Here is a 23,993-nt window from a genome sequence, read left to right on the forward strand (position 1 = left end):
GAGTAATCCTAGAATGAGCTGGAATTTTTCACATGTATACATTACTGAAACAGTGATGTCTACGTTGGCTCGGGCATGTCATGAGAATGACTGATGGTTGGATTCCAAAAGATCTCCTGTATGGAGAATTAATGCAGGGAAATCACCCCAGAGGGAGACCACAGCTGCGATACAAGGACATCTGCAAGTGGGATCTGAAGGCCTTAGGAATGGACCTCAACAGATTGGAAACCTTGAAATCTGAGTGTTCAGCCTGTAGGCAGGTGGTGCATCTTGGCCTCTTGCATTTGTAGAAACACTTGTCCAGCAGGCCAAAACAAACAGGCAAAATCAGGGAACTGGACAGGGGACAGATTTATTTGTCTTCAGTGTGGAAGGAATTGTCACTCTCGAATTGTCCTTCTCAGCCACACTAGATGCTATTCCCAGTCCTTTATTCAGAGCACGTTACCATAGTCTCTCGAGACTGAAGGATGCCTAATCTAATCTGATCTAAGTATGAAGACAAATGCAATGTAACAAGCCTTACAGAAGTTATCAGAAGCAGCCACCGTTTAGCAAATGTACCAATAGAAATAAAAACATGAATTACATATGGGTGTATTTAGACTGACTTTGGTACTCATCTGTTTCCATATGCGTTCTGCTAATTCCCCTCCCCATCTTTGCTCTATAAAAGTATTTTGCAACTTTGGTAACATTAGATCTCCACCCTGGGGAAAAATGTTACTGTTGACACAAAGTTGTGTTAAAGGAAAGTGTAACTTTGTTACACAGCAGAAGTAATCTTCCTAGTAGGGAAGAAAACAGCCATGACCATTGATCCCACAAAAACAGGATATTGTAGCATTCAGATTAATTGAATGCTATTTTCTTAAATATGTACCATTAAATTGGAAGCCAGATTCTGCTTTCAGGTGGCTCTTGGAAGAACTATAATATCTAGTCATGTAAATATTATCCATGGCAAACCTTGGGTTTTCATGGCAGTTATCTCAATTCACTTGTTCTTTGCGATTGTTCTAAAGCTGTCCTTCTTGGAGACAGCACCCATCTTCAAGTAGCAGAGCTTGCAGCCCTGAACACAGTTCTGTGAAGTGAGATTCCTTGAAAAGAAATGACTGCATCTTGTAAATAAGTATACACACAATTATGTTGCAAAGACATGGCTTATTGAAAGAGCTTGGGGCATTGATGGCTCGTGCTGAAACAGAGGGGTACCTCATGGCATCATTTCAAAGTGAGATACCCATCTTGCCAGGAGCACAAAGAATACTGGAATGAAGCGGATAATATATATGACCTGGGTACTGATGATATACAGACAGCTTCAACCACATTCAGGCAAAAATGTTTCTTTATTGACCGATCTTCTGTATTTCTGTGTTGTTATTATGGTTTTGTTGATTTCTGAAGTCTCCATTTGGACTTTAAGAAGGGTTGGTTAAGTATAATTTGACCAAATATAAATAGAGGACTGTCAAGGGCTTTCTTTGTGTATTTTTCCAGTTTCTTCAGTTTTTCTCTTCACAAGCCCTGTTCGCCATTGCCCAACTGTCATTCATGGACATATGTCTGAGTGAAGATGTCATCATATCCACAACCTTCTTCTTGGGGTTTTCTTCTAAATCAGTTTTTACAGCACCAAGCTCTGCCAGCTTCCATTCAAGTTCTGAAACAACGACAATTCAGACAGGACAAGACAAGACAAGACAAAAGTATTGATTCAATATATATTCCACTTTACCTTCTTTATGCAAGTCAGTATGATGTACAGAGGGTTCCTAGGAAAACTAGAACAGAAATGGAGCATATTTGGCCCTATAGATATTCTGGTTTGCAGTTCCTATTTGTCCCTCCCAGGTTGGCCAAGAGTCAGGAACTGTGAGAGTTACAGTTCAAAATATCTGGAGGTCCAAGTGTTCTTGGAAATTGCTAGAAGATGAGATAAGTTGTTGTCGTTGGGCACTTTACAAATCATGGCACCAAAGTGGTTGGTTGTGTGGGGAGGCGAGGAAGCACTACCTGGGCTCCTGCTGGGATTGGCATGACAGTGACAATGGAGGAGCGCAGAGCCGTGCATAAACTGGTGAGTGAACCTAGCTGGTTCTGGGGGAGGAAACTGGGCCGCCCATGTCTAGCAGGGAGCTGTTGTCTTCTGCTGGTTGGCATAGGTTTATTTAAATATCCTAAAACTCAGCCTTGCGAAACCCTTGTCTGTATAGCTCAAGAAAATCTTTGAAGCCTTCTAAAAGAAACAGGCATGCCACATCATTTGATTGTCCTAATGCTTAACCTATGTTCTAGACAAGATGCTATCGTTAGGACAGAACAGGAGAAACAGGATGGTCTTTGTCAGGCCAAGGTGGCAGCCCCAGGTGTCCTTTATCTTTCTTTCTCTTCAAACTGTACACAGAACATATTATACCAAACTTTAGACAAGACTCATATGAAAGACAAGTGAAAATTCATGGGAGAAACATAAGTAATGTAGCATTGGCAAATGCCACCATACTGCTGGCAGAAAACTACAAGAACTTGATATGAAGGTGGAAGAAGAAAGCATAAAAGGAGCTGACTGTTGGTGGGGGGGAATACCCCAAAATAACAGAAAACAATGAAGAAATTAAAATAGTTAAGCGTTTTCTATATCTCAGTTATCAGTTCAAATGGAGACTTCAGAAATCAAAACTCAGCAAAACCATAATAACAACACAGAAGTACAGAAAATCAAACAAGTAAGTGCACACATATGTTGCTGGAAACTGAGGCCAGGATCACCCATACTATAGTACAAAATTCCCAGTTATTATGTATGCATCTGAGAACTGGATAATGAAGAAAGATGATGGGGGAAATTATTCATTTAAAATATAGTGTCAAAAGAAGGTTTTAAAGATACCATAGATTGCCAGAAAGATGTGTAAGTGGATTTTAGATTAAAGCAAGACTAGAAGATGAAATAACTAAACTGGGGCTTTTGTACTTTGCTTGTATCATAAGAATAAGGGATTCACTGAAAAAGGTGATAATGGTAGGAGCAGCAGCAGGCAGTACCCTGTTTTCCCGAAAATAAGCCCTAGTACGATTTTTCAAGATGCTCGTAATATAAACTCTACCCCAAAAATAAGCCATAGTTAAGTGAAATCCCACCCTCCACCATTGTGCAGCATTGTGCAACAACCAGAAGATGATGGCATTACTGTATTTGAATAAATATAGATCGTTGTACATGAAAAAAAAATTAAAACATCCCCTGAAAATAAGCCCTATTGTGTTTTTTGGAGCAAAAATTAATATAAGACCCTGTCTTATTTTCAGGGAAACACGGTAGGAAAAGAGGAAGACTGAATGTAAGATGAATTGACTCAGTAGAGGAAGTGACAATTTTGACATGCAAGCTTGAGTAAGGCTGTTAATGAAAATAGATTATGGAGATCATTGTTTTATACAGTTGCCACAAGTCAAAAATGGCTTGATGACACATAACAACTACACCAGCATTTTAAATAACCCAGATTACTGTCACATGGCAGTAGAAATTATTTGTAATGTACTAAGAACCTGGAGAAAATAAAAGCCACATCTCTGGAAGTAGTTCTTACTTAGCGCAGAAAAATGATGGTGGCATTTCGTAAGCCAAGTAGAAATGGCTGAAAGTAGAAATGTGGTTCTATTACTGCAGGTGGAAGGATTCTTGTGATATCCTCAAGCCTCCTTCACACTGGAGACTTCTGGGTTCCTTCTTGGTTTTCACTGCACTCAGAGGAAGGATTTTAATCCAGCCTTTTGGTAGAATTCTAACCCTTTGCTGATGCAACCACCACCGTTTCCCAACATGGAAGCCTTTTACAAGTTATATTTTTGTTAATTTCTATTCCTCTCCCTGCTGAGCTATGACAAAATAGAAAGCATGACTGTTTATTATTTGAGAGCTGTCACTAGGAAATAAAGGGATATTTGGTTTTGGTTTTTATAACAGTATCAATAATGTGGATTGAAATTATCAACAACAAAAACAGATTATGCATATTTCATGCCCTTTTTCAAGTTTGTTTAGCACAGGTCCAGATAATTTTTTTTTATTCGTTACCTTTTCTCTCGAAACTATCCCATGCAGCAAGGGGATCCACAGGAATTCCTCTGGGAGAAAAGGTGATATGCAGTGCTACCTCAGCTAAATTTCATGCACCTAGGGCCTCTGTTTGCAGCCACTATAGAAATGCATTTAGGAGTCCATGGTTAGGGGGATAAATGACCCTGCTTGCTTCCTTTCTGGATACCCGTGCTTCACAGTGCTCCTTTTAATGAATGGCTATGAAGGGATTCAGCCACTTGTTGGTCAGAGAAGGGCCAGACCGTGGGAACAGAGCTTTTCACCCTACAGATGTTTTGATCTACAGTGCCCATCAGCCCCATCCAGTGGTAACTGGTGCACATCAGGGTTGGTGGGGCAGACATCACAGCAGCTAATGGTGGGTGGAACTAAGGGTGATAGGCAAAACTGTGGCAAATGTGGGTACTCATACATAAACACAGACATTTGCAGACATAAATATGTATCTGCTTGCCAGCAAACAGACTAACCACCATTCATTCAGATACTCTCTCACTCCATGTCGTTCATTCACTTCACAACTCTGCCATAACATTAGAAATATTTCTATCTGCTGCTGCCTACTCCTATGCTTTGTTTCAAAACTGGCCACTTTGCTGATTCATCCACATTTATTCTCTCACTTTCTCTTCCCCTCCCCATTTCCCCTCTTGATTGTGCCTTAGTCACCAGCCCATTGGACATTAAAAAAAATTGTATCCTAATATGGATACTGAAGAGAGGTGTTCTCTCTCCTGCCAAGGAACAGCCACGTGAACAGGGAATCCGGCATTATAAGCTCATAAATTCCTATGTGACATATTCATTGCGCTTCATAAAGAAACTAATGAAAGAAGATTATGAGATAAGGTTAAAATTTCCTTTCTTTGTCCCAGGGCTGCAGTCCTGTATATATTTTCCTAGGAGTGAACAAGCCGCAGAAGTGGCTTCTGACAGAGAGACTAGAATGAGTTTCATTTTTTAAAAAACGTCTTTCTCCTCCCTATGTCCCAGATCCAGTCCAGTCCACCAGCAAAGGCAACAGTTTCCTCCCTAGCTTGCTCTTTTCCCCCAGCAATCTGCCTCCCGCTCTGGGCTGGTGGAAGAGAGATGGTCCAGTCAAGCTGTGACATGCACAGATCTATAGTCACTGGATGAAAGACATGCCCATGTGTGCACACAAACATTGCAGTGCATAGCAACAGCAAAACAGACATTGTTTTGCCTCTCTATCCAGATACCATAAATAAATATGGTCAGGAAATGACCACTTCCTGTCTCCCTGGATGTCTCAAACACTCTGAAGATGATTAGATTAAGGCGCACTGCCTTGCATTCTCATTGAACTGGAGTTGGGGCTGGGGGCAGGGGTTCCTTGATGCCCATGCTAGTACGTAGAAGGGAGTTTTTTCTCCCAATCGTTTTAACAGAAAAAGGTTTGGGTAGAAGATTGCTGGAAATTAAGATGCCATATTCACAGTGTGGCTGTGTGGGAGCCAGTTAGGAACTGGGAATGATGTGCAGACACAGAAAATGAATTGCATTTTACTTTTAAGGTGCCTCCAAGACACAATCTGTGCCTGAGGAGTGGACTGGCGGGGTGTAGGATAAGATAGGGCAGTGACCCGATTGCCTAAATGACTAACCCTCATTGTCCCCACCCAGCACAGCCAATGGTTAGAGATTGTGGGAGCTGCAGGTATAAACAATCTTGAGCAGTGGTTCTCAACCTTGGGAAACCCTAATTCCCAGAGGCCTTCAGCATCAACTGTGCTGGTCAGGGTTTCTGGGAGTCACAGTAGAAAAACACTTGGGTTACCCAAGGTAAGAGCAGGCAGCAGACCTTACAACAGAGCTGGCGTGGAGCTTGGAAAGAAGGAGTGTAAAAAGCAGAGATCTGCAACAAGTGGTACAATAGACTCTAAGAGAAGAGAGAAAAGAGGTAATGGGCAGATGTAGCAAATGCATGCAACCAAGAGAAGAAAGCTGCAGTTTACATAGCTTTGGGACCCCCATCCTGCTCTTTGCCTGTAGGCCCATGGTTCACTAAAAGGTTTTGAGTATTACCTTCAACTGTAACATTTGGTCCTCCACATTCTGCAGCTCCAATGAACTTGCCTTTAATTTCTCCATTTTCATACACAATTAATGTAGGTAAGCAACTGTCAGAGTAATTTTCAATGCAACTGCTGGCAATGGCTTTTATAATTTTGGTTTCAGGAAACTTTCTGGCCAGTAGACTAAGGTGTCTATTAATTACAAAACACATCGGGTTGCTAAAAACAAATAAACAAACAGTCAAAGAGAAAACATGTTTGATTATTAAACTGTAATATGCATAAGAAAACAGTAGATTAAATAGTCAACCAGCTGTTCCCTGTAATTCCACACATGCAGTGCTGCATCAGAAATATGTTATACTTGATTCATTTTGTTTGTTGTGTTCTGATAGACTTCTTCTTTCATTCAGTGTATACCTGACAGATATCTTGAATAAGTTTTTTAATTATTAATATTACAACATTCAGTAGAATGTTGGCTCAGGGTTCCAGGAGATGTATGTATGCATGCATGCATGCATGTATGCACATACCTAAGTTATTTTTTACACTGCCCCATTAGTGAACACTCACTACTCTGAGTGGTTTACAGAATAAAAATTGGACCCCCCAACCCCTCCTCTCCACCCCCATATATCAACACAATCAATATGGTGAAGTTAAATGCAGTTATCAATTTAATGCAGATATCAATTTAAAAATTAATATTTGCAACATCTGGTGCACCTCAATTGGAAGCTTATTCCACAGAATTGAGGCCACCACCGAGAAGGCCTGGTTCCTCATAGTCACCTTTTTAGGCTATTTCTAATGTGGATTGGAAGGAGCACAGTGAAATAGGCAGCTGTTTTCTGAGAGTGATGTTCCAACATGTATCAAGGCCGTAAACTGTCAAGGGCTTTATAGATTATAACCAGCATATTGAATTGAGCATCAAAATTGACAGGGAGCCAGTGTAGGTGGACTAAGACTGGTACAATTTGCTAGTCCCAGAAACTAGTATGGCCACTAAACTTTGGTTTTGCTGAAGTTTCCATACAGTTTTCAAGGGCAGCCCTTTGTTGAGAGCAGTGCAGTAGTCCATTTTTGAGATTACCAATATGTAGTCTAAAAAATAACTACAAACATATACTTTTATCAGTTCACTGCCTGCCAGCCTGGAATTCCTTCCCAGAGTGATGGCTATGACATAAGATGGTCCCATGACAATTCATCCATGTAAAGAACTATCATTTTTTTTATTCCAAGACTGCTGAAAGGATTTCCTATGTTCAATATCTTCTTTCAGACCCCATTAGGTTATCTCCAGAACTAAATCTCAAGTCACTTTCATAAAAATCCTGTTTACCTTGATCCATAGAGATGGATGACAACCCATACACCTTTTGGTGCATCTGTAATTTCTTTCACGTACTGTTCTCCAGAAATTTCTAAAAGTTCTCCATATCTTTGTCTCTTCTGTAGAGATTTTAATTCTTCTAAACGTTGTTTCCTAATTTGAAGAAAATCTTATTACAATGTATCTTGTTGCAATGACTGAGAATCTTGGGAATGAAAATCTGACAATATGGATGGGATATTATAACTTCATCATTCTAAAGACATTCAAAGAGGTGTGTCGGATGTAAGGAATATAACTCAATATGCACATTTATCTCAAATTGATTTCTTTTGTTTCTTAAATGTATATATCGCCCCATTAGTGCAATGCACTATTCTGAGTGATTTACAGTGTGTGTGTGTTTAGTCGTTTAGTCGTGTCCGACTCTTCGTGACCCCATGGACCAGAGCACACCAGGCCCTCCTGTCTTCTACTGCCTCCCGGAGTTGTGTCAGGTTCATGTTGGTTGCTTCGCAGACACTGTCCAGCCATCTCATCCTCGGTCGTCCCCTTCTCTTCTTGCCATCACACCTTCCTAACATCAAGGTTTTTTCCAAGGACTCTTTTCTTCTCATGAGATGGCCAAAGTACTGGAGCCTCAGCTTCAGGATCTGTCCTTCAAGTGAGCATTCAGGGTTGATTTCCTTTAGAACTGATAGGTTTGTTCTCCTTGCAGTCCAGGGGATTCTCAAGAGCCTCCTCCAGCACCACAGTTCAAAGGCATCAATTCTTCGGCGGTCTGCTTTCTTTATGGTCCAGCTCTCACTTCCATACATCACGACAGGAAAAACCATAGCTTTGACGATTCGGACTTTTGTTGGCAAGGTGATGTCTCTGCTTTTCAAGATGCTGTCAAGATTTGTCATCGCTTTCCTCCCAAGAAGAAGGCGCCTTTTAATTTCAGGGCTGCTGTCTCCATCTGCAGTGATCATGGAGCCCAGGAAGATAAAATTTGACACTGCCTCCATATCTTCCCCTTCTATTTCCCAGGAGGTGATGGGACCAGTGGCCATGATCTTAGTTTTTTTGATGTTGAGTTTCAGGCCGTTTTTTGCACTCTCCTCTTTCACCCTCATTACAAGGTTCTTTAATTCCTCCTCACTTTCTGCCATCAGAGTGGTATCATCTGCATATCGGAGGTTGTTGATATTTCTTCCGGCAATCTTAATTCCGGCTTGGGTTTCTTCCAGTCCAGCCTTCCGCATGATGTATTCTGCATATACGTTGAATAAGCAGGGGGACAATATACAGCCTTGTCGTACTCCTTTCCCAATTTTGAACCACTCAGTTGTTCCATGACCAGTTCTAACTGTTGCTTCCTGTCCCACATATAGGTTTCTCAGGAGACAGATAAAGTGGTCAGGCACTCCCATTTCTTTAAGAACTTGCCATAGTTTGCTGTGGTCCACACAGTCAAAGGCTTTCGCATAGTCAATGAAGCAGAAGTAGATATTTTTCTGGAACTCTCTGGCTTTCTCCATAATCCAGCGCAAGTTAGCAATTTGGTCTCGAGTTCCTCTGCCTCTTCGGAATCCAGCTTGTACTTCTGGGAGTTCTCGGTCCACATACTGCTGAAGCCTACCTTGTAGGATTTTGAGCATAACCTTGCTAGCATGCGAAATGAGTGCAATTGTACGGTAGTTGGAGCATTCTTTGGCACTGCCTTTCTTTGGGATTGGGATGTAGACTGATCTTTTCCAATCCTCTGGCCACTGTTGAGTTTTCCAAACTTGCTGGCATATTGAATGTAGCACCTTAACAGCATCATCTTTCAAGATTTTAAATAGTTCAACTGGAATGCCATCACCTCCACTGGCCTTGTTGTTAGCCAGGCTTTCTAAGGCCCACTTGACTTCGCTCTCCAGGATGTCTGGCTCAAGGTCAGCAACTACATTGTCTGGGTTGTCCGGGATATCCAAATCTTTCTGATATAATTCCTCTGTGTATTCTTGCCACCTCGTCTTGACGTCTTCTGCTTCTGTTAGGTCCTTCCCATTTTTGTCTTTTATCATGTTCATCTTTGCGCAAAATGTTCCTCTAATATGTCCAATTTTCCTGAACAGATCTCTGGTCTTTCCTTTTCTGTTATCTTCCTCTATTTCTTTGCATTGTTCATTTAAGAAGGCCCTCTTGTCTCTCCTTGCTATTCTTTGGAAGTCTGCATTCAGGTTTCTGTAACTTTCCCTATCTCCCTTGCATTTTGCTTCCCTTCTCCTCTCTGCTATTTCTAAGACCTCGTTGGACAGCCACTTTGCTTTCTTGCATTTCCTTTTCTTTGGGATGGTTTTCGTTGCTGCCTCCTGGACAATGTTACAAGCCTCTATCCAAAGTTCTTCAGGCACTCTGTCCACCAAATCTAGTTCCTTAAATCTGTTCTTTACTTCCACTGTGTATTCATAAGGGATTTGGTTTAGATTATACCTGAGTGGCCCAGTGGTTTTTCCTAATCTCTTCAGTCTAAGCTTGAATTTTGCTATGAGAAGCTGATGATCAGAACTGCAGTCAGCTCCAGGTCTTGTTTTTGCTGACTGTATAGAGCTTCTCCATCTTTGGCTGCAGAGAATATAATCAATCTGATTTCGATATTGCCCATCTGGTGATTTCCATGTATAGAGTCGCCTCTTGTGTTGTTGGAAAAGAGTGTTTGTGATGACCAGCTTATTCTCTTGACAAAACTCTATTAGCCTTTGTCCTGCTTCGTTCTGAACTTCAAGGCCAAACTTCCCTGTTGTTCCTTTTATCTCTTGGCTCCCTACTTTAGCATTCCAATCCCCTAGAATGAGAAGAACATCTTTCTTTGGTGTCAGTTCTAGAAGGTGTTGTAAATCTTCATAGAATTGTTCAATTTCAGTCTCCTCAGCAATGCTGGTTGGTGCATAAACTTGGATTATTGTGATGTTGAATGGTCTGCCTTGGATTCGTATTGACATCATTCTATCGTTTTTGAGATTGTATCCCATTACAGCTTTTCCCACTCTTTTGTTGACTATGAGGGCTACTCCATTCCTTCTAAGGGATTCTTGCCCACAGTAGTAGATATGATAATCATCTGAGCAAAGATACTGGAGTGGCTTTTGTTAAACTACAAATGCATAAATACACAACTAGAAAGTTAAAAACGGGAGATAAAACATGTGGCACCAGTGGTAAGTTCGCAATGAATATATTGTGGGATGTCTTGATATACAAATTACAGTAGTAGAGTTATACTAATGGGCAATTTCTTCATTGCATTTCACTTCTGCAGATCACTTGTTTCAAACTTTCTCTGCACTAGAAGCTTCAGGTTTTTGTCAGTAATAAATATATCTCTACTGTTCTAAATATTGACATTATAAGTCTATTTGTGCACTTCTCCCTTAAATTGCATGGATCTGAGCAGCACGTTTTTGGTTATATTCGGTCCTCCCCAATAAATAAATAAATATTCCAATAAATAATTTTTCAATAAATATTGTCCTACTATTCATCTCCAGGAAGTAGCCTGAGAAAGGTGGGCCTTGGGCTCCCCTAAGGACCTCTTGTTGGTAGCATGGCAGCCCCTGATTTGATGGCGGCAGTCTAGCTGGCCCCTGCTCCTGTTACGGCTGCTCCACATAGCAGCCAAGGAAGGTGGTGGGGCATGCTGGGCGTCTTACACAGCTCGGGAAGGTAGGGTGTGTGGACCAACTGTTTATGCTTTGTAGTTACGTTTCTGGGGGCGTTGAGTTCTACCCAGATTTTGAACTACACAGGGGTCCAGTACCCCTAATCCCAGTGTTGTTGAAGGGAGAAGTGCTTGTTGTTTACATCTAGAATAAAGGCTGAGTGCAACAAGTACAGCCTCCATTTCACTAATTTTTTTTGGTCTATCCTGAAATACACTTTGTGAGTTGGGGGGGGCAGTTTTCAGGTTTTTAGACAAAGACAAGGTAGTAGCTAAGTTACTATTTAATATTTACTAATAATAACTGTGTGCCATCAAGTTAATTCAGACTTGTGGTGGCCCTTGCCAGGGTTTTCTACGTAGAGAGTACTCAGAGGTGGTTTACCATTCCCTTATTCTGGGGACATCCTGGGACTATGCGGTTTGCCCATAGCCACAAAGGCTGACTCTTCTGGGATACACAATGGGGAATTGAACTCCCAACCTCTGGCTCTCTAACTCACTGAACAATCCTAGCAGCTAAGTATTTGGTACAGGTACACTATTTAGGAAAAACTAATGGTATATTAAAACACTAGATGGAGCTGCTTGTCTAAAGATATCCTATCAGCTTTAAAAATTGGAATTATTGTCCATCTTTTAAGTGTACTTAAAAATGCAGCAGAGGAATCAGTCTATTTCACCACCACCATCCATTTTACCTCCATTTTGGAATCTTTGCCCTTCATTTGCAATTTGATTGGCTTAGAATGAGCAGACTAGAAACCTGGCACACCTGTACATTTCAATAGCTTTCATGTCTTCTTCGTCAAATTCATCTTCAGCTTCTTTGAGCTCCTTCAGATTCATTCTTTCATATGGCTTCACTAAGAAAGGAATGGATTCGAACAAATACAAATTAGAAACCATGATTATGTATAGCAAAAATAATACACAATAGTACATATTTCCCAGAAAGCAGTGATTCCTGATGAACATTCAATTTCTGTGTGAGTCAAAGGGTTTGCCAATCCATAGCAAGGCAGTGGCTATGAATATGAATTGTCAGTGAGAGAAATAACTCTATCCTTAGCCCTGAACTTGTAGGATGGCCTTCTTAGGGTGAAATCATTGCAATTTCAGCTATGTCAGCTATTCCATAGGCAATATGGAAACCCTAATATTGGACATTTGGATGAACTCATTCTTAGGTGTGAGGTAAATAAAGGCGGCTCAGGCCCAAACTCTACAGGTAACCTATCGTTAGAGATTAAATCATATTAGTGTTCCAGATATGTGGTTCAGGCAGACCTTCAAAAACAAACTTGTAAACAAGTTGTGCTTAGGTCAGCAAGATCAATCACAAAACAAAGGGGCTAATTTGCAAAATGCAAGAGGCGAGAATAGCTCCTAGTGTGACAATCATATTCCTTCTGCAGTCAAAGAATTTCCTCTTCTAATGATGGGTTATCTCTAATGAATAGTGGAGATTTCGGTCAGGAGCCATGGTTACAAAATGCTTCTGGAGGCAATGGCTACTGAAGGTCCCACACAAACCTCACTTTCCTGTCACCATTGAATAAAAGAATATTGGACTAGAATCAGGATACATTAAGTCCAAAAGTCCATGAGACACAAAGTGTGCTGAGTGACTTCAGGCCACTCACATTCTCAGACTTAAACAACTTCACAAGAATGTTCTAAAGATATAAGGATGGGAGATATTTTTTCCCACAACAATGTGGCAGTACTTGTTTGCCACTGAGTTCCTTGGAGGAAAAATGGGATAGAAGTGTGCCAAATAAGAGCATCAAAATGAGAATACTGTACCAGCATTTTTTATAATTCATTTTAAAACAATCATAGTGAATGTTACCCAGGGCTTCAAGACACTAAAACAGATAACTTGTTCATCCATGTAAACAGATGTATACATATAATCAGCAAAATATACAGTGCCATCTAGTTTACTGTGCTTTTCTATATATTTATTCACAAGAATAATAGCACTACTAATAAGGGCACCTACAAGCCCTGTGATGTATCAGGGCTCCAGGTATAAGAACAGTACTTACGGTTGCGTGGAAAGGGGAATACTGCTACCAGACTGAGATAAATTTTTTCCTTCCAATGCTATTATTTTGCAGCAACATACTAAAATGGTTGCCCTGAAAAATTGCTGTTTAGGATTTATTTTCTGACACATATAAAAAATGAATTTTAAATTTGTTGATTTTCTTTTGCCTCCTGTTTACATAATTCATCTCCTGGCTTCCAAGAAATGTTCTCAATGTAACTTGTTCCCTCTGTACTGGCTTCATGCCATTTCCAACTATACATGCTGCATTTCTATATGGAACCCCATAACCTCACACTGTGTAAGTGAGAAAGTGGGCAATGAGTCTTATCATAAATTTAGTACTCTTAAAGGTGCCACACAACTCTTTGTTGCTTTCAATCTTAAATGTTTACAAAATTCTAGTTCATGAATGTTAAGTGCAATTGTGTCCCTTGTTTGTTCTCCCCAAACACAGGTCCACCCTCAGGATGCATTGCCTCTTTTTACGCTGCCACCAGTGGATCTAGTCCACACTATATCAAATATATGTATCTCAGAAACGTGCTGCCAATATAACAGGTTTATTGATCTTTTAGTTGGTATGTAAATCACAGATGTAAATCACAGTTGTTGAGAATCATTCATTAAATTGGATTTGATTTGGTTATACGTTTGCTTGTATGAGCTTTTATTCACAATAACCACTTCAACAATATTCTTTAATCTTCTATCAATTCTCTATTCCTTCTACCTCTTTCTGATTCTCTATAACACTCCAACTTTCCAATCTCTGTCTTAACTCTCTCAATTCAAAGTCCTAACTCCCTCACTTCCATTCCCTATGTACATTCTCTCTCACGGTCTAACTCTCACTCTAACCCCGCCCCCTCTGTCCTATCATAGGCTTCTGCCCTTGAGCTCCATATGATGGACAGGAGTGGCATGGGCATTCTGCCACAGCAATAAACATTCACTACCGTGTTTCCCCGAAAATAAGACAAGCTCTTATATTAATTTTTGCTCCAAAAATGTATTAGGACTTATTTTCAGGGGATGTTTTATTTTTTCATGTACAACAATCTACATTTATGCAAATACAGTCATGTCATCTTCTGGTTGCTGCACAATGGTGGAGGGCAGGGATTCACTTAACTTAGGCTTATTTTGGGGTTAGGGCTTATATTACAAGCATCCTGAAAAATCATACTAGGACTTAGTTTCAGGTTAGGTCTTAATTTCAGGAAAACAGGGTAGAAGTTATTTCCAGGTACAGTGGAGTCTTGACTTACATATGGCTCCACTTACGTACTTTCTGACCTCTGTACTTCTCCAGCCGCAAAGTTTCACTTCGACTTGCGGCTGGAGAATTGACCTACGGACCAGAAGGGGGAGGCGGGGAAAGCACCAAATTCAAATTTGGTGCTTTCCCCCACCTCTCCCTTTCAGTCCGTAGGCCACCAATCTGCCTCCGGATGCCTTCCAGGGCTTCTCCACCACCATGGGAGGCCTCTCAGAGGTCCCCACCACCACCGATAGTATCTTTCTTTTTTGTTGAAGTTCTGTTGATGTCTGTGGATTTCAACAGCTTTCTTGTGCAGTCTAATGTAATGATTGCTGGTGATGTCCAGTATTTCAGTATTTTGAAATAGAATTTCATGTCCAGCTTGTTTTAGGGGATGTTCAGCTACTGCCGATTTTTCTGGTTGTTTTAGTCTGCAGTGTCTCTCATGTTCTTTGATTCTCGTGTGAATGCTGCGTTTTGTGGCTCCAATATATACCTGACCACAACTGCAAGGTATCTGGCATACTCCTGCAGTGGTGAGGGGGTCCCTTCTGTCCTTTGCTGACCGTAACATTTATTGTATTTTTGTGGTGGGCTTGAATACTGTTTGTAGGTTGTATTTTTTCAAAAGTTTCCCCATGCAGTCCGTAACCCCTTTGATGTATGGCAGCAATATTTTATTTGTGGGTGGCTGTTTTTCTTCTTCAGTTTGGTGTTGTTTTCTTGGTTTGATGGCTCTTGTGATTTCATTTTTGGAGTAGCCATTTGCCTGTAGGGCCCAATTCAGATGGTTGAGTTTGGTGCTGAGAAACTGAGCTTCACAGTTCCGATTTGCATGGTATACCAGTGTTTTGATTATGCCTCTTTTTTGCTGTGGGTGGTGGTTGGAGTTTTTGTGTAGGTACCAGTCTGTGTGGGTTGGTTTTCTGTAGACCTTGTGTCCCAATCGGAGGTCAGTTTTGCATATGACCATAACATCTAAGAACAGGAGTTGGCCCTCTATTTCTTTAGTATAGTATAACACCTACTATGTTGAAATTAAATGAAGTTAATTTATGTTAATAATTAAAAAGCAAAAGCAAAGCGTGCTGCTTATATACCGCCCCATAGCGCTTCAAGCACTCTCTGGGCGGTTTACAATTTAATTATGCAGGCTACACATTGCCCCCCCCCCCAGCAAGCTGGGTACTCATTTTACCTACCTCGGAAGGATAGAAGGCTGAGTCAACCTTGAACCGGCTACCTGGGATTTGAACCCCAGGTCGTGACACAGTTTTAGCTGCAGTACAGCGGTTTAACCACTGCACCACGAGGCTCTTGTAACAGTACCTTTTCAATTATCCTTACCTTCTGCTTCTTTCTGTAAACGCAAAACCATTTCTTCAGTTTCATCCTTAACCTCTTTTTTGGGGGGCAGAATCCCAAAATCTCTCAGTATGTCATTCCATTCAGTATCTTCATTTGAATCCTATTGAAAGAGAAGTCCAACATACCACTAATGCATGGTACACTGGCTTGAATGCAGTGAGATCAGAGCTGTGATCCTATAACAAGGCTTATGGATCTCCTCCTTCTTTTTCTACAGGCAGTAAAAAAAAAAATCACTGTTTTAATGGCAGAGAGGAGTACAGGAGATTCTGGAAATTATCAGAAATCCCAAATAAGCCTCCCCCAGAATTTATTATCTTTGTCAACGGATGTGCCCCTGCCCTCAGAGGTTAGAAGAAGAGGACATTTTGAATCACAGCGCCATGATTGAGCAGTTTTGATTACAATGCTTTTTATTGGTTGCATAACAGGTTCATACTTTTTAAAAATATATCTTCAAGATGTTTAAGAAATTATTCTTGGTTTACTTCTCTAGGTAAAGGTAAAGGTTCTCTTTGACATTTAGTCCAGTCATGTCTGACTCTAGGGGGTGGTGCTCATCTCCATTTCCAACCCATAGAGCTAGCACTTTGTCCAAAGACAATCTTCCATGGTCATGTGGCCAGTGCGACTGGCCACATGATGTTACCTTCCCACCATAGTGGTACCTATTTATCTACTCACATTTACTTACTTTCAAACTGCTAGATTGGCAGGAGCTGGGGCAAGCGACGGGAGCGCACTCCGACGTATGGATTCGAAGTGCTGGTCTTATGACCTTGCAGCCCAGAGCCTCTGAGGTTTAAGTTGCAGCGCCACCACATTCCTTCTCTAGTACTGCATTATTAGGCTTATTGGAATAGAATTTCCGGTGATTTCCAGAATCTGCTGCAAACGCCCCCCTCCCCCCAGGACCAGAAGGCCTTCCCAAGAATGATTTTTTTCATGCTCTGATTAGTGTCGGAATTTTATATTGAAATGTTACACGGCTGTGTTTCATTTCTAATTCACTCCTTAATTTACATGTTGGCAAATCATTCTCAGCCCATTCCTTCATTCATTTGTATGCCATATTTCCCCAAAACCACTACGACTCAAGTTGTCTTACAAAACATTTTATAACAATCAAAAATTCAGAATGAGAATAAAATCAGAATGTATTAGAAATTAGGAATAGCATAATTTCAATAGAATCTCCTCCTATCAGAGACTCTTGCATTCTATATGACCTTGTATTCTGAACAACAATAAAAAGAACAACAAATCCAAATTCAGATGTTAAGAAGGTGCCAGGAAAAGCTTGCATCTGTATTACTTTAAGCATAATGCATAATAATGCTGGGCTAGACTTTCTTAACCTACTTGGAATTTATTCCAAATATTCTTCAGAGCTTTCCAGTGCATTCAGTTTGTCCCCTTGCCTCTATTTCCCCCCCAAGACCTATCTGAGGAAAGCTTGAATTAAAATTATTGGCTTGAATATGACTAATACTGAGGAAAATATAGGAGGGAAAGAATCATACTTATTCAGTTCATTGCATGGATGCTATTATCTAAATTTGACTTCCTGCTTTTGTACCATGATATTGGAGAAATACAGAAGAAGGGTATTCACATTTACTTTTTCCAGATGAAAAATCAGTACCTGAAAGAATATGTTTTATTGCTAATAACTTCAGACATTAACTGTTGTCCACCAACCTCTCCTTCTACAGTACAGTACTCTAATTTCAGTTAAGGAACAACTTTGAACATAAATATGTGGAGAAAGGCATTGCCTTTTATATGACACATTTCACTCTTATTCAGATTGAAGAGAATGTTCAGCTAAATGAAATTAGATAAATTAAATCAGAGATTATAATTTATTTCGGTGTCTCTTCAAATAAAGATTCATGAATATTCTCTGGAATGCTAACACTGGATTAAAATATAGCTTACCATAACTGAGACAAGTTTTAAAGATGAGAAGATATTTAGAAAAGGCAAACTTCAATTAAGTAGGTCTTATAACTCAGTGTGTATAATACCCAACATGTACACTATCCAGTGTGGTGCAATGGAACGAGTGGTGGCTTAAGACTCAGGAGACCTGGGTATGAATCTCCACTCTGCTATAAAAATTCAAGGATTGTGGGGTGGAACTAGAAAAAACACTCCTTAAATATCTTACTTACCTGACTTGATAGCAAATAACACACATAACCTTCGTGGTTGTGTCAGAACTGGGGCCTTGCCGGAACCCGGCAACCGTAACGCAGGCAGGATCAGCCCCATCTCTCTGGGGAGAACTGCTCGAAGGATCGCAGGACTGGGCCCTTTTCCTGCAGCTGTTGCCCAGCTCCTCAGGAGTGCCACCTGGGGAAGCTGAGGACTGGGCTATATAAGAATAGGCCTTCCCTGTAGACCTTTGCCTTAGCAACAAAGGTTTTCAGCTGTGCTGTAGTGATATTCTGGCCTCACCTGGGGATGCCTGCCCGCCCACCTTGCCTCTCCTCTCCTGCATCCCTAGACCCTGCTGCCTTGATATGGTTCCTTCTGGCTTTGACCCCTGGACTATCTGACCATGATTTGCATCATCTTTCCACCCGGCTGCTGTTTGGACTCAAAACCCTAGCTGGTTGGTCTCTGCTTGGGCTGTGGGGTTGGTTGTACCTTGTTCCTGTGGTCTTGCTCTAGACTGGGTCCTGGTGTCTCTTCTACCGAACCCCGACAGGTTCAGTGTCAGCTTCATCAAAGGAAATTTGTGTCTGATGAGAGTACCTCAACTAATTAGCTAATAATGGCTAATTACCAAATTCAAGTTCAACCTTTATCAAAATGTTTTGGAGTTGCAACCACCCATGCTTTCTTAGAATCATACAATAATAATCTTGGAAGGAACCTATAAGGTCATGGAGTCCAACACCTTCCTCAATTCTGCAATCCAAATCAGTTTATATCCAACAGGTGATTGTCTAATTTTCTCTTGAATGCCTCCAGTGTTGGAGCACTCACCACGAGAGACGGACGTGAACCTCTGAACTGAGGTTCATGCCAATTCCTTTCCCTGCTCTCTCAGCTATATCTCCCACTCATCTGTTGGTGTGAACATCTCTCCTTGTCCTCTTTAGCTGTTCAACCAGTCCCCAGCAGGAGCATGGGCTCCCCTGCCCCGCCTCCTTGGCTGGCCACCCATTCAGACAAGGAGGCAAGACAGGCAAACCTGTGCTCCTGCCGGGGTCTGGTTGAACAACCAAAGAGGAGGAGGAGATTAAAGCTACTTCTAGCTAGCATAGTCAGGGGTGAGGGATCATGGAATCTGAAGTTCAAAAACCATAAGGGGGGGTACAGTTGCCCACTGTGGTCCTACTCAAGTAGCTCCTTCTCCACCACAGACCATGTTTGCACTGGCATTTTACTTCTGGAAATACTGCTGGATGTGATCCTTCCACTGAGTAACTGACATGGCTGGAAGTCGCTCGTTCTTAAATTGGTTGCTGTTGTTATATGTCATCAACTCATTTCTAATGTATCATGCCCCTAATAGTATTTTTAAGACATGTGAGATATTCAAATAGTGTTTTACCATTACCATTGGTACCACTTCTAAGTTTATACATCTGTATAGGTATTTCAACTCAGGTCTCCTAATCCAACACTTTATCCACTGCACCAAACTGGCTCTCATATTCTTTAATTAGGAAGGGGAAAAAAGGTTTCTACCTCTATTAGCTTAAATACTTGATACAATGTCTTTTCCAAAACAGTATTGAGCATAAAGTGAAAGAGAATATGGAGAGCAACCTACATATTTTCTTAGCTTGGGAAAAAAGCAGAGTAACATCAGTAGTTCGCTTCATACTGAAATACCAGTGTGAACAGTACTAAAAGAAAGCAACTTCTGGCTGAAAATAGCCTGGGGGTAAACTGTTGCTGCTTGAAGAAATAGATGCAAATAAATGTTGAACTTTGCTCATCACATATATGCAATAGTGCCCCACTTCTCTGACCTGCATGTTGGCTTCCTTCTGTGCAGCAGAGGTGATCTCTTGTCACTTGGCCCTGCAGTGTCAAGGAAATGTGAGGCCAGGTCTACAGAAAACCAGCTCATCAAGTAGAATGGCCAACAAACTGCTTCAGAATGTTGCCAATTCTGGACTAAGTGGGAGGAGCCAGTAGAATATCCACTAAATGCCACCTGCCAACTTCAGAGATCTGTCTTCTTTAAAGTATCAGATATATGCCTCAAATATATTCTTCTGTGTGGGTGGAAGGAGAAGTAATTCTAAATATACAAAAGCATGACAAAAACAATAAATATTGAATGCAGATAAATTCTAGATGCTGATTCCTGGCCATTACCACATCAATCTCTTCTGTTTGTATGATGGATGTAATCAGAACTAGAGTTACTTTCATCTTCATGGTCTCTGTGATTTACATGTATGGGTTCAGGTACTGCTTTCCTGAGCAGTGGACAGAATATTCTTGAGCTGTATAGCTTTAAGACTTTTCCTGCCCTCACCCATTGCATGTATCCAGACTGACTCCAACAGCTCTCCCTCAGTTCTTGCTTGAAATTCTTGAGTCAACTGGTTTTCTCAAAAGTTTTTTTTTGTACAATACCTTCCAGAATCCCTAAGTCAGCATGGCTCTGATATGCTCGATTTTCAAAACAAGACCATATAATATAAAAGCTTGTTTGCCTGTTCCATGATATATGGTGGTACACTGTTATTATGTAGTGATACAACAGAGTCACAGGACACATGTACAAAGGCACTTTATTTTAATGTCATATATGCCACAATTATGTCTCAGCACAGAAACTAGCCTTCAGAGCTAAACCTCTGGTAATTCCAAGACAAAGAAGCCTTAAGTGTAATCATTAGCTTGATAAATTTATTAATTTTTGGGTGACAAAGGTTTTTAGCTTCTTCTATAGTAAACTATGGGAGGAAAGCAATGACAAACCTAGACAGCATCTTAAAAAGCAAAGACATCACCTTGCCAACAAAAGTCCGCATAGTCAAAGCTATGTTTTTTCCAGCAGTGATGTATGGAAGTGAGAGCTGGACCATAAAGAAGGCTGACTGCTAAAGAATTGATGCTTTTGAACTGTGGTGCTGGAGGAGACGCTTGAGAGTCCCCTGGACTGCAAGGAGATCAAACCTATCCATTCTGAAGGAAATCAACCCTGAGTGCTCACTGGAAGGACAGATCCTGAAGCTGAGGCTCCAATACTTTGGCCATCTCATGAGAAGAGAAGAATCCCTGGAAAAGACCCTGATGTTGGGAAAGTGTAAAGGCAAGAGAAGAAGGGGACAACAGAGGACGAGATGTTTGGACAGTGTCATCAAAGCTACCAACATGAATTTGACCAAACTCTGGGAGGCAGTGGAAGACAGGAGGCCCTGGCATGTTCTGCTCCATGGGGTCATGAAGAGTCAGACACAACCTAATGACTAAACAACAACAATAGTAAACTATCACAAGCATCTCTTTGGAATGAATAAATTGGATTTAGCTCAATAATAGACTGCTGTCATTTGTGTTTTCTAAACATGATTTGTATTCATGGTACTCAATTCTCCTCTTTATGAATTTTTACATTTCCAAATTTCATTGACTATAGTTACATTGTTCTATTTCTCCAACAGCAGAAATTTCAGAATACACAAGAAGGGCCCATTCAATCCATGTGAGATATTAAACTAGTTATATTACAAAAACACTTAAACCATAATTGCAAATCACAGGACACAAACCAGGAAAAACATGACACTAAAAACTGAAACATTCTCATTAAAATATTCTCATTAAAATCAATTCTCTAATGAGTGCCTTTATTTACAATACAAGAAAGGGGAAAAAAACTCTCCATATAGCTACTCTGTTACTGACAAGATCTTTTGCATGCAATTATGTAACATCAAGGTCATACTGCTTTTAGTTTTATTACACACAGTTACAAAGAAGGAATGGAGAAATACTTGTGGCTTACATGGCAATCCTGTGCAGTTTCTTAGGAGTAAACCCAACTAAACATAATGCAACTTACTTATGAATAAATATGCACAGCATTGTATTGCACTGCAAATTATAATAAATTTACATTGTGAATGATCTTTTTTTAAAAAAAGATTTGTGAATGTAATAAAGAATAGAAAGGCCATCTTGTCTGGAATCCTATGGCAATTCTAGGTCCAAGGAGGAACAATTCTGGAGGAAAAAAAGGGGGAAATGTTTATTTAATTTGAAATAAATGTTACTTAACACTATTGCAACTGTCCTTTTTTTAAATCAAATGTCTTAAAATATACTACGGACCTAGCATATATTTTCTATATGAACAGCATCCTTGAAATTCTTGTTTAGTTCTAATGCAAAGTCACAGGAGTGACACCACAGGTCCCTGATGTGTTGTAAAAGAGCCCTTGGCTGCCACTGGTACACCCCAGCCGACAGTGTTACCCAGCAGCGCCAGAAGAATTGTGGCTTCATCTGTTCTACCTGTGGGATTGAAAGCTCCACCTCTGAAGGCTTGTTACCATGAGAGCTTTAATTTTAAAAATGGAAATCACTGTAAAATTTGAAGTTTGGTAGCCTGATTATAGTTGTACCTACATGCATTGCAATATATATATATATATAGAATGAGGAATACCACAGCGCAAATCTCTGACAGGTGCACTGTTGTGCCAACAAGATATTAAAGACAGGGTGTTTTTTTCTGTTGTAAAACTAGCAGGGTTATTTGGAAGCAGTCATATACAGCACTTACGCCATGTGGCAGCTTAAAACTAATACTCAAATATTCAAAACTATTTTTGAATGGAAGAAATAAAAACAAAAAACTTTGTTTTGTTCTTACTAGAGACTGAATGAGGGCCTTTTCCCTTTCACTCCAGCTGCAGAGCATAAGCTTTAACCTACTACATAGTGTAGGTGCTGTATATGACTGCTTCCCAATAACTCTGCTAGTTTTACAAAAAAACAAAAAAAAACCCTATCTTCAGTATCTTGGTGGCACAACAGTGCACCTATCAGTGATTTTCATTGTGGTATTCCTCATTCAGCGTACTCTTGCCAAAATAATATTGTAGGCTGCTCTCAAGACACAGTTCTTGAATGAGTCACAATTTTAGATTAGAAAAGTAATCCTTGAGTTCAGTCCTGAACAACTGCCACCTCAAAATAATGAATGTTTGACTCTATTGTTTGTTTTGCCCTTACAGCAAATCACAGCTCCCAAACACCAAGATACTGAATGATCCTTTCTGCATTTGCCTATTGAAGCTCTCATCCAGTGACACTTAGGTATAATTTTGCCTTCAGAAATCTATGCTACTTAAATCTTATGTGTTAAATTTACTAATTTCCCTAGAATACCTCTTTGTCTCCCTCTCCCTCAATCCTTCTTTCTTCACACATAAGATACATACCATTTTAGCGAAAGGGAGCTGATCTCCTTCCATTGCGTGGCTGACAAGAAATAAGATCACATGTATAGTAAGTATGCTCTGGAATTATTCTAAAACAATTGTAAATTAGTATGATTGTTAAGGCAATTCTAAATCTAAGAAAGCTTCATGAAGGCTGCAAAATTCTTCTTCAGTTTCCTTACATAAGAAACGTTTCTACTGATAAATACTGAAGGTCAGTTTTGCCACTTCCTGTATGAGCTAAAAAGACAGCAGAAAATGGTTGAGTGCAATTCTCACCTCAAGCATCTGTGATCAGCACCTTACTTGATTTAGACCTTCAAACTGTGAGGCTGGCCTAGACACACATAACAGTGATGGACTGCCTTGGATACATTTAGTTAACTTATGAATATTTACACATGACAGGTTGTGTAATGTTAAACCCTGGAAATAAAAACTTTGCATTGGAGCAAAATAAAATTGATAGTCAACCTTTTTTTACAGATGGTCAACCGTCAGAAGTACCAGGTAAACTCGTTATTCTGCCTATATCTTTGATCATCATTGCTGTCCGCTTCTACTGTTTCTTTGCTGTGGGAAGGACAATATTTTCATTACTGCAGATATTTCTCAAAAAGTCTCATTGTATTTAACCTCCAACTGAAGGGCTTTATTTGTCTACACAAAAGTAGTGATTTAAAATGTAAAGATAT

The 23,993-nt window shown here is 40.3% G+C and overlaps 2 protein-coding genes across 2 annotated transcripts in view; both read right to left on the reverse strand.

Annotated features, from left to right (window-relative positions):
• Nucleotides 1-1,391: 1,391 nt before the first annotated feature.
• PDCL2 (phosducin like 2) lies at nt 1,392-20,278 on the reverse strand. Its single transcript, XM_073002295.2, has 6 exons — nt 20,216-20,278; nt 15,851-15,971; nt 11,959-12,049; nt 7,505-7,648; nt 6,164-6,372; nt 1,392-1,672 (listed from the first exon to the last, which is right to left on the reverse strand). Exons 1-6 carry the CDS (start codon nt 20,276-20,278, stop codon nt 1,515-1,517), a joined length of 786 nt encoding a protein of 261 aa, XP_072858396.2. The 3' UTR covers nt 1,392-1,514.
• Nucleotides 20,279-20,620: 342 nt separating this feature from the next.
• Nucleotides 20,621-23,993, reverse strand: part of NMU (neuromedin U) — a 29,398-nt gene continuing 26,025 nt past the window's right edge. The window contains exons 9-10 of the mRNA XM_020792478.3: nt 23,299-23,338; nt 20,621-22,075 (exon numbers count right to left, since the gene is read on the reverse strand). Coding sequence (XP_020648137.2) covers nt 23,303-23,338 — 36 coding nt within the window. The 3' untranslated portion in view covers nt 20,621-22,075; nt 23,299-23,302. The remainder of the gene's footprint in view (nt 22,076-23,298; nt 23,339-23,993) is intronic.

The sequence above is a fragment of the Pogona vitticeps genome, chromosome 5, assembly GCF_051106095.1.
Source record: "Pogona vitticeps strain Pit_001003342236 chromosome 5, PviZW2.1, whole genome shotgun sequence".
Classification (NCBI taxonomy): Eukaryota; Metazoa; Chordata; class Lepidosauria; order Squamata; family Agamidae; genus Pogona; species Pogona vitticeps.

What these genes read in the sequence shown, in the direction of transcription:
- PDCL2 (XM_073002295.2), bottom strand. Translation starts at nt 20,278, where the DNA reads ATGAAGATGAAAGTAACTCTAGTTCTGATTACATCCATCATACAAACA. An exon ending in AAACAGAAGAGATTGATGTG is followed by an intron (nt 15,972 to 20,215) that starts GTAATGGCCAGG and finishes CTCTTTCAATAG; the next exon opens with GATTCAAATGAAGATACTGA. An exon ending in TTTACAGAAAGAAGCAGAAG is followed by an intron (nt 12,050 to 15,850) that starts GTAAGGATAATT and finishes TTCCTTTCTTAG; the next exon opens with TGAAGCCATATGAAAGAATG.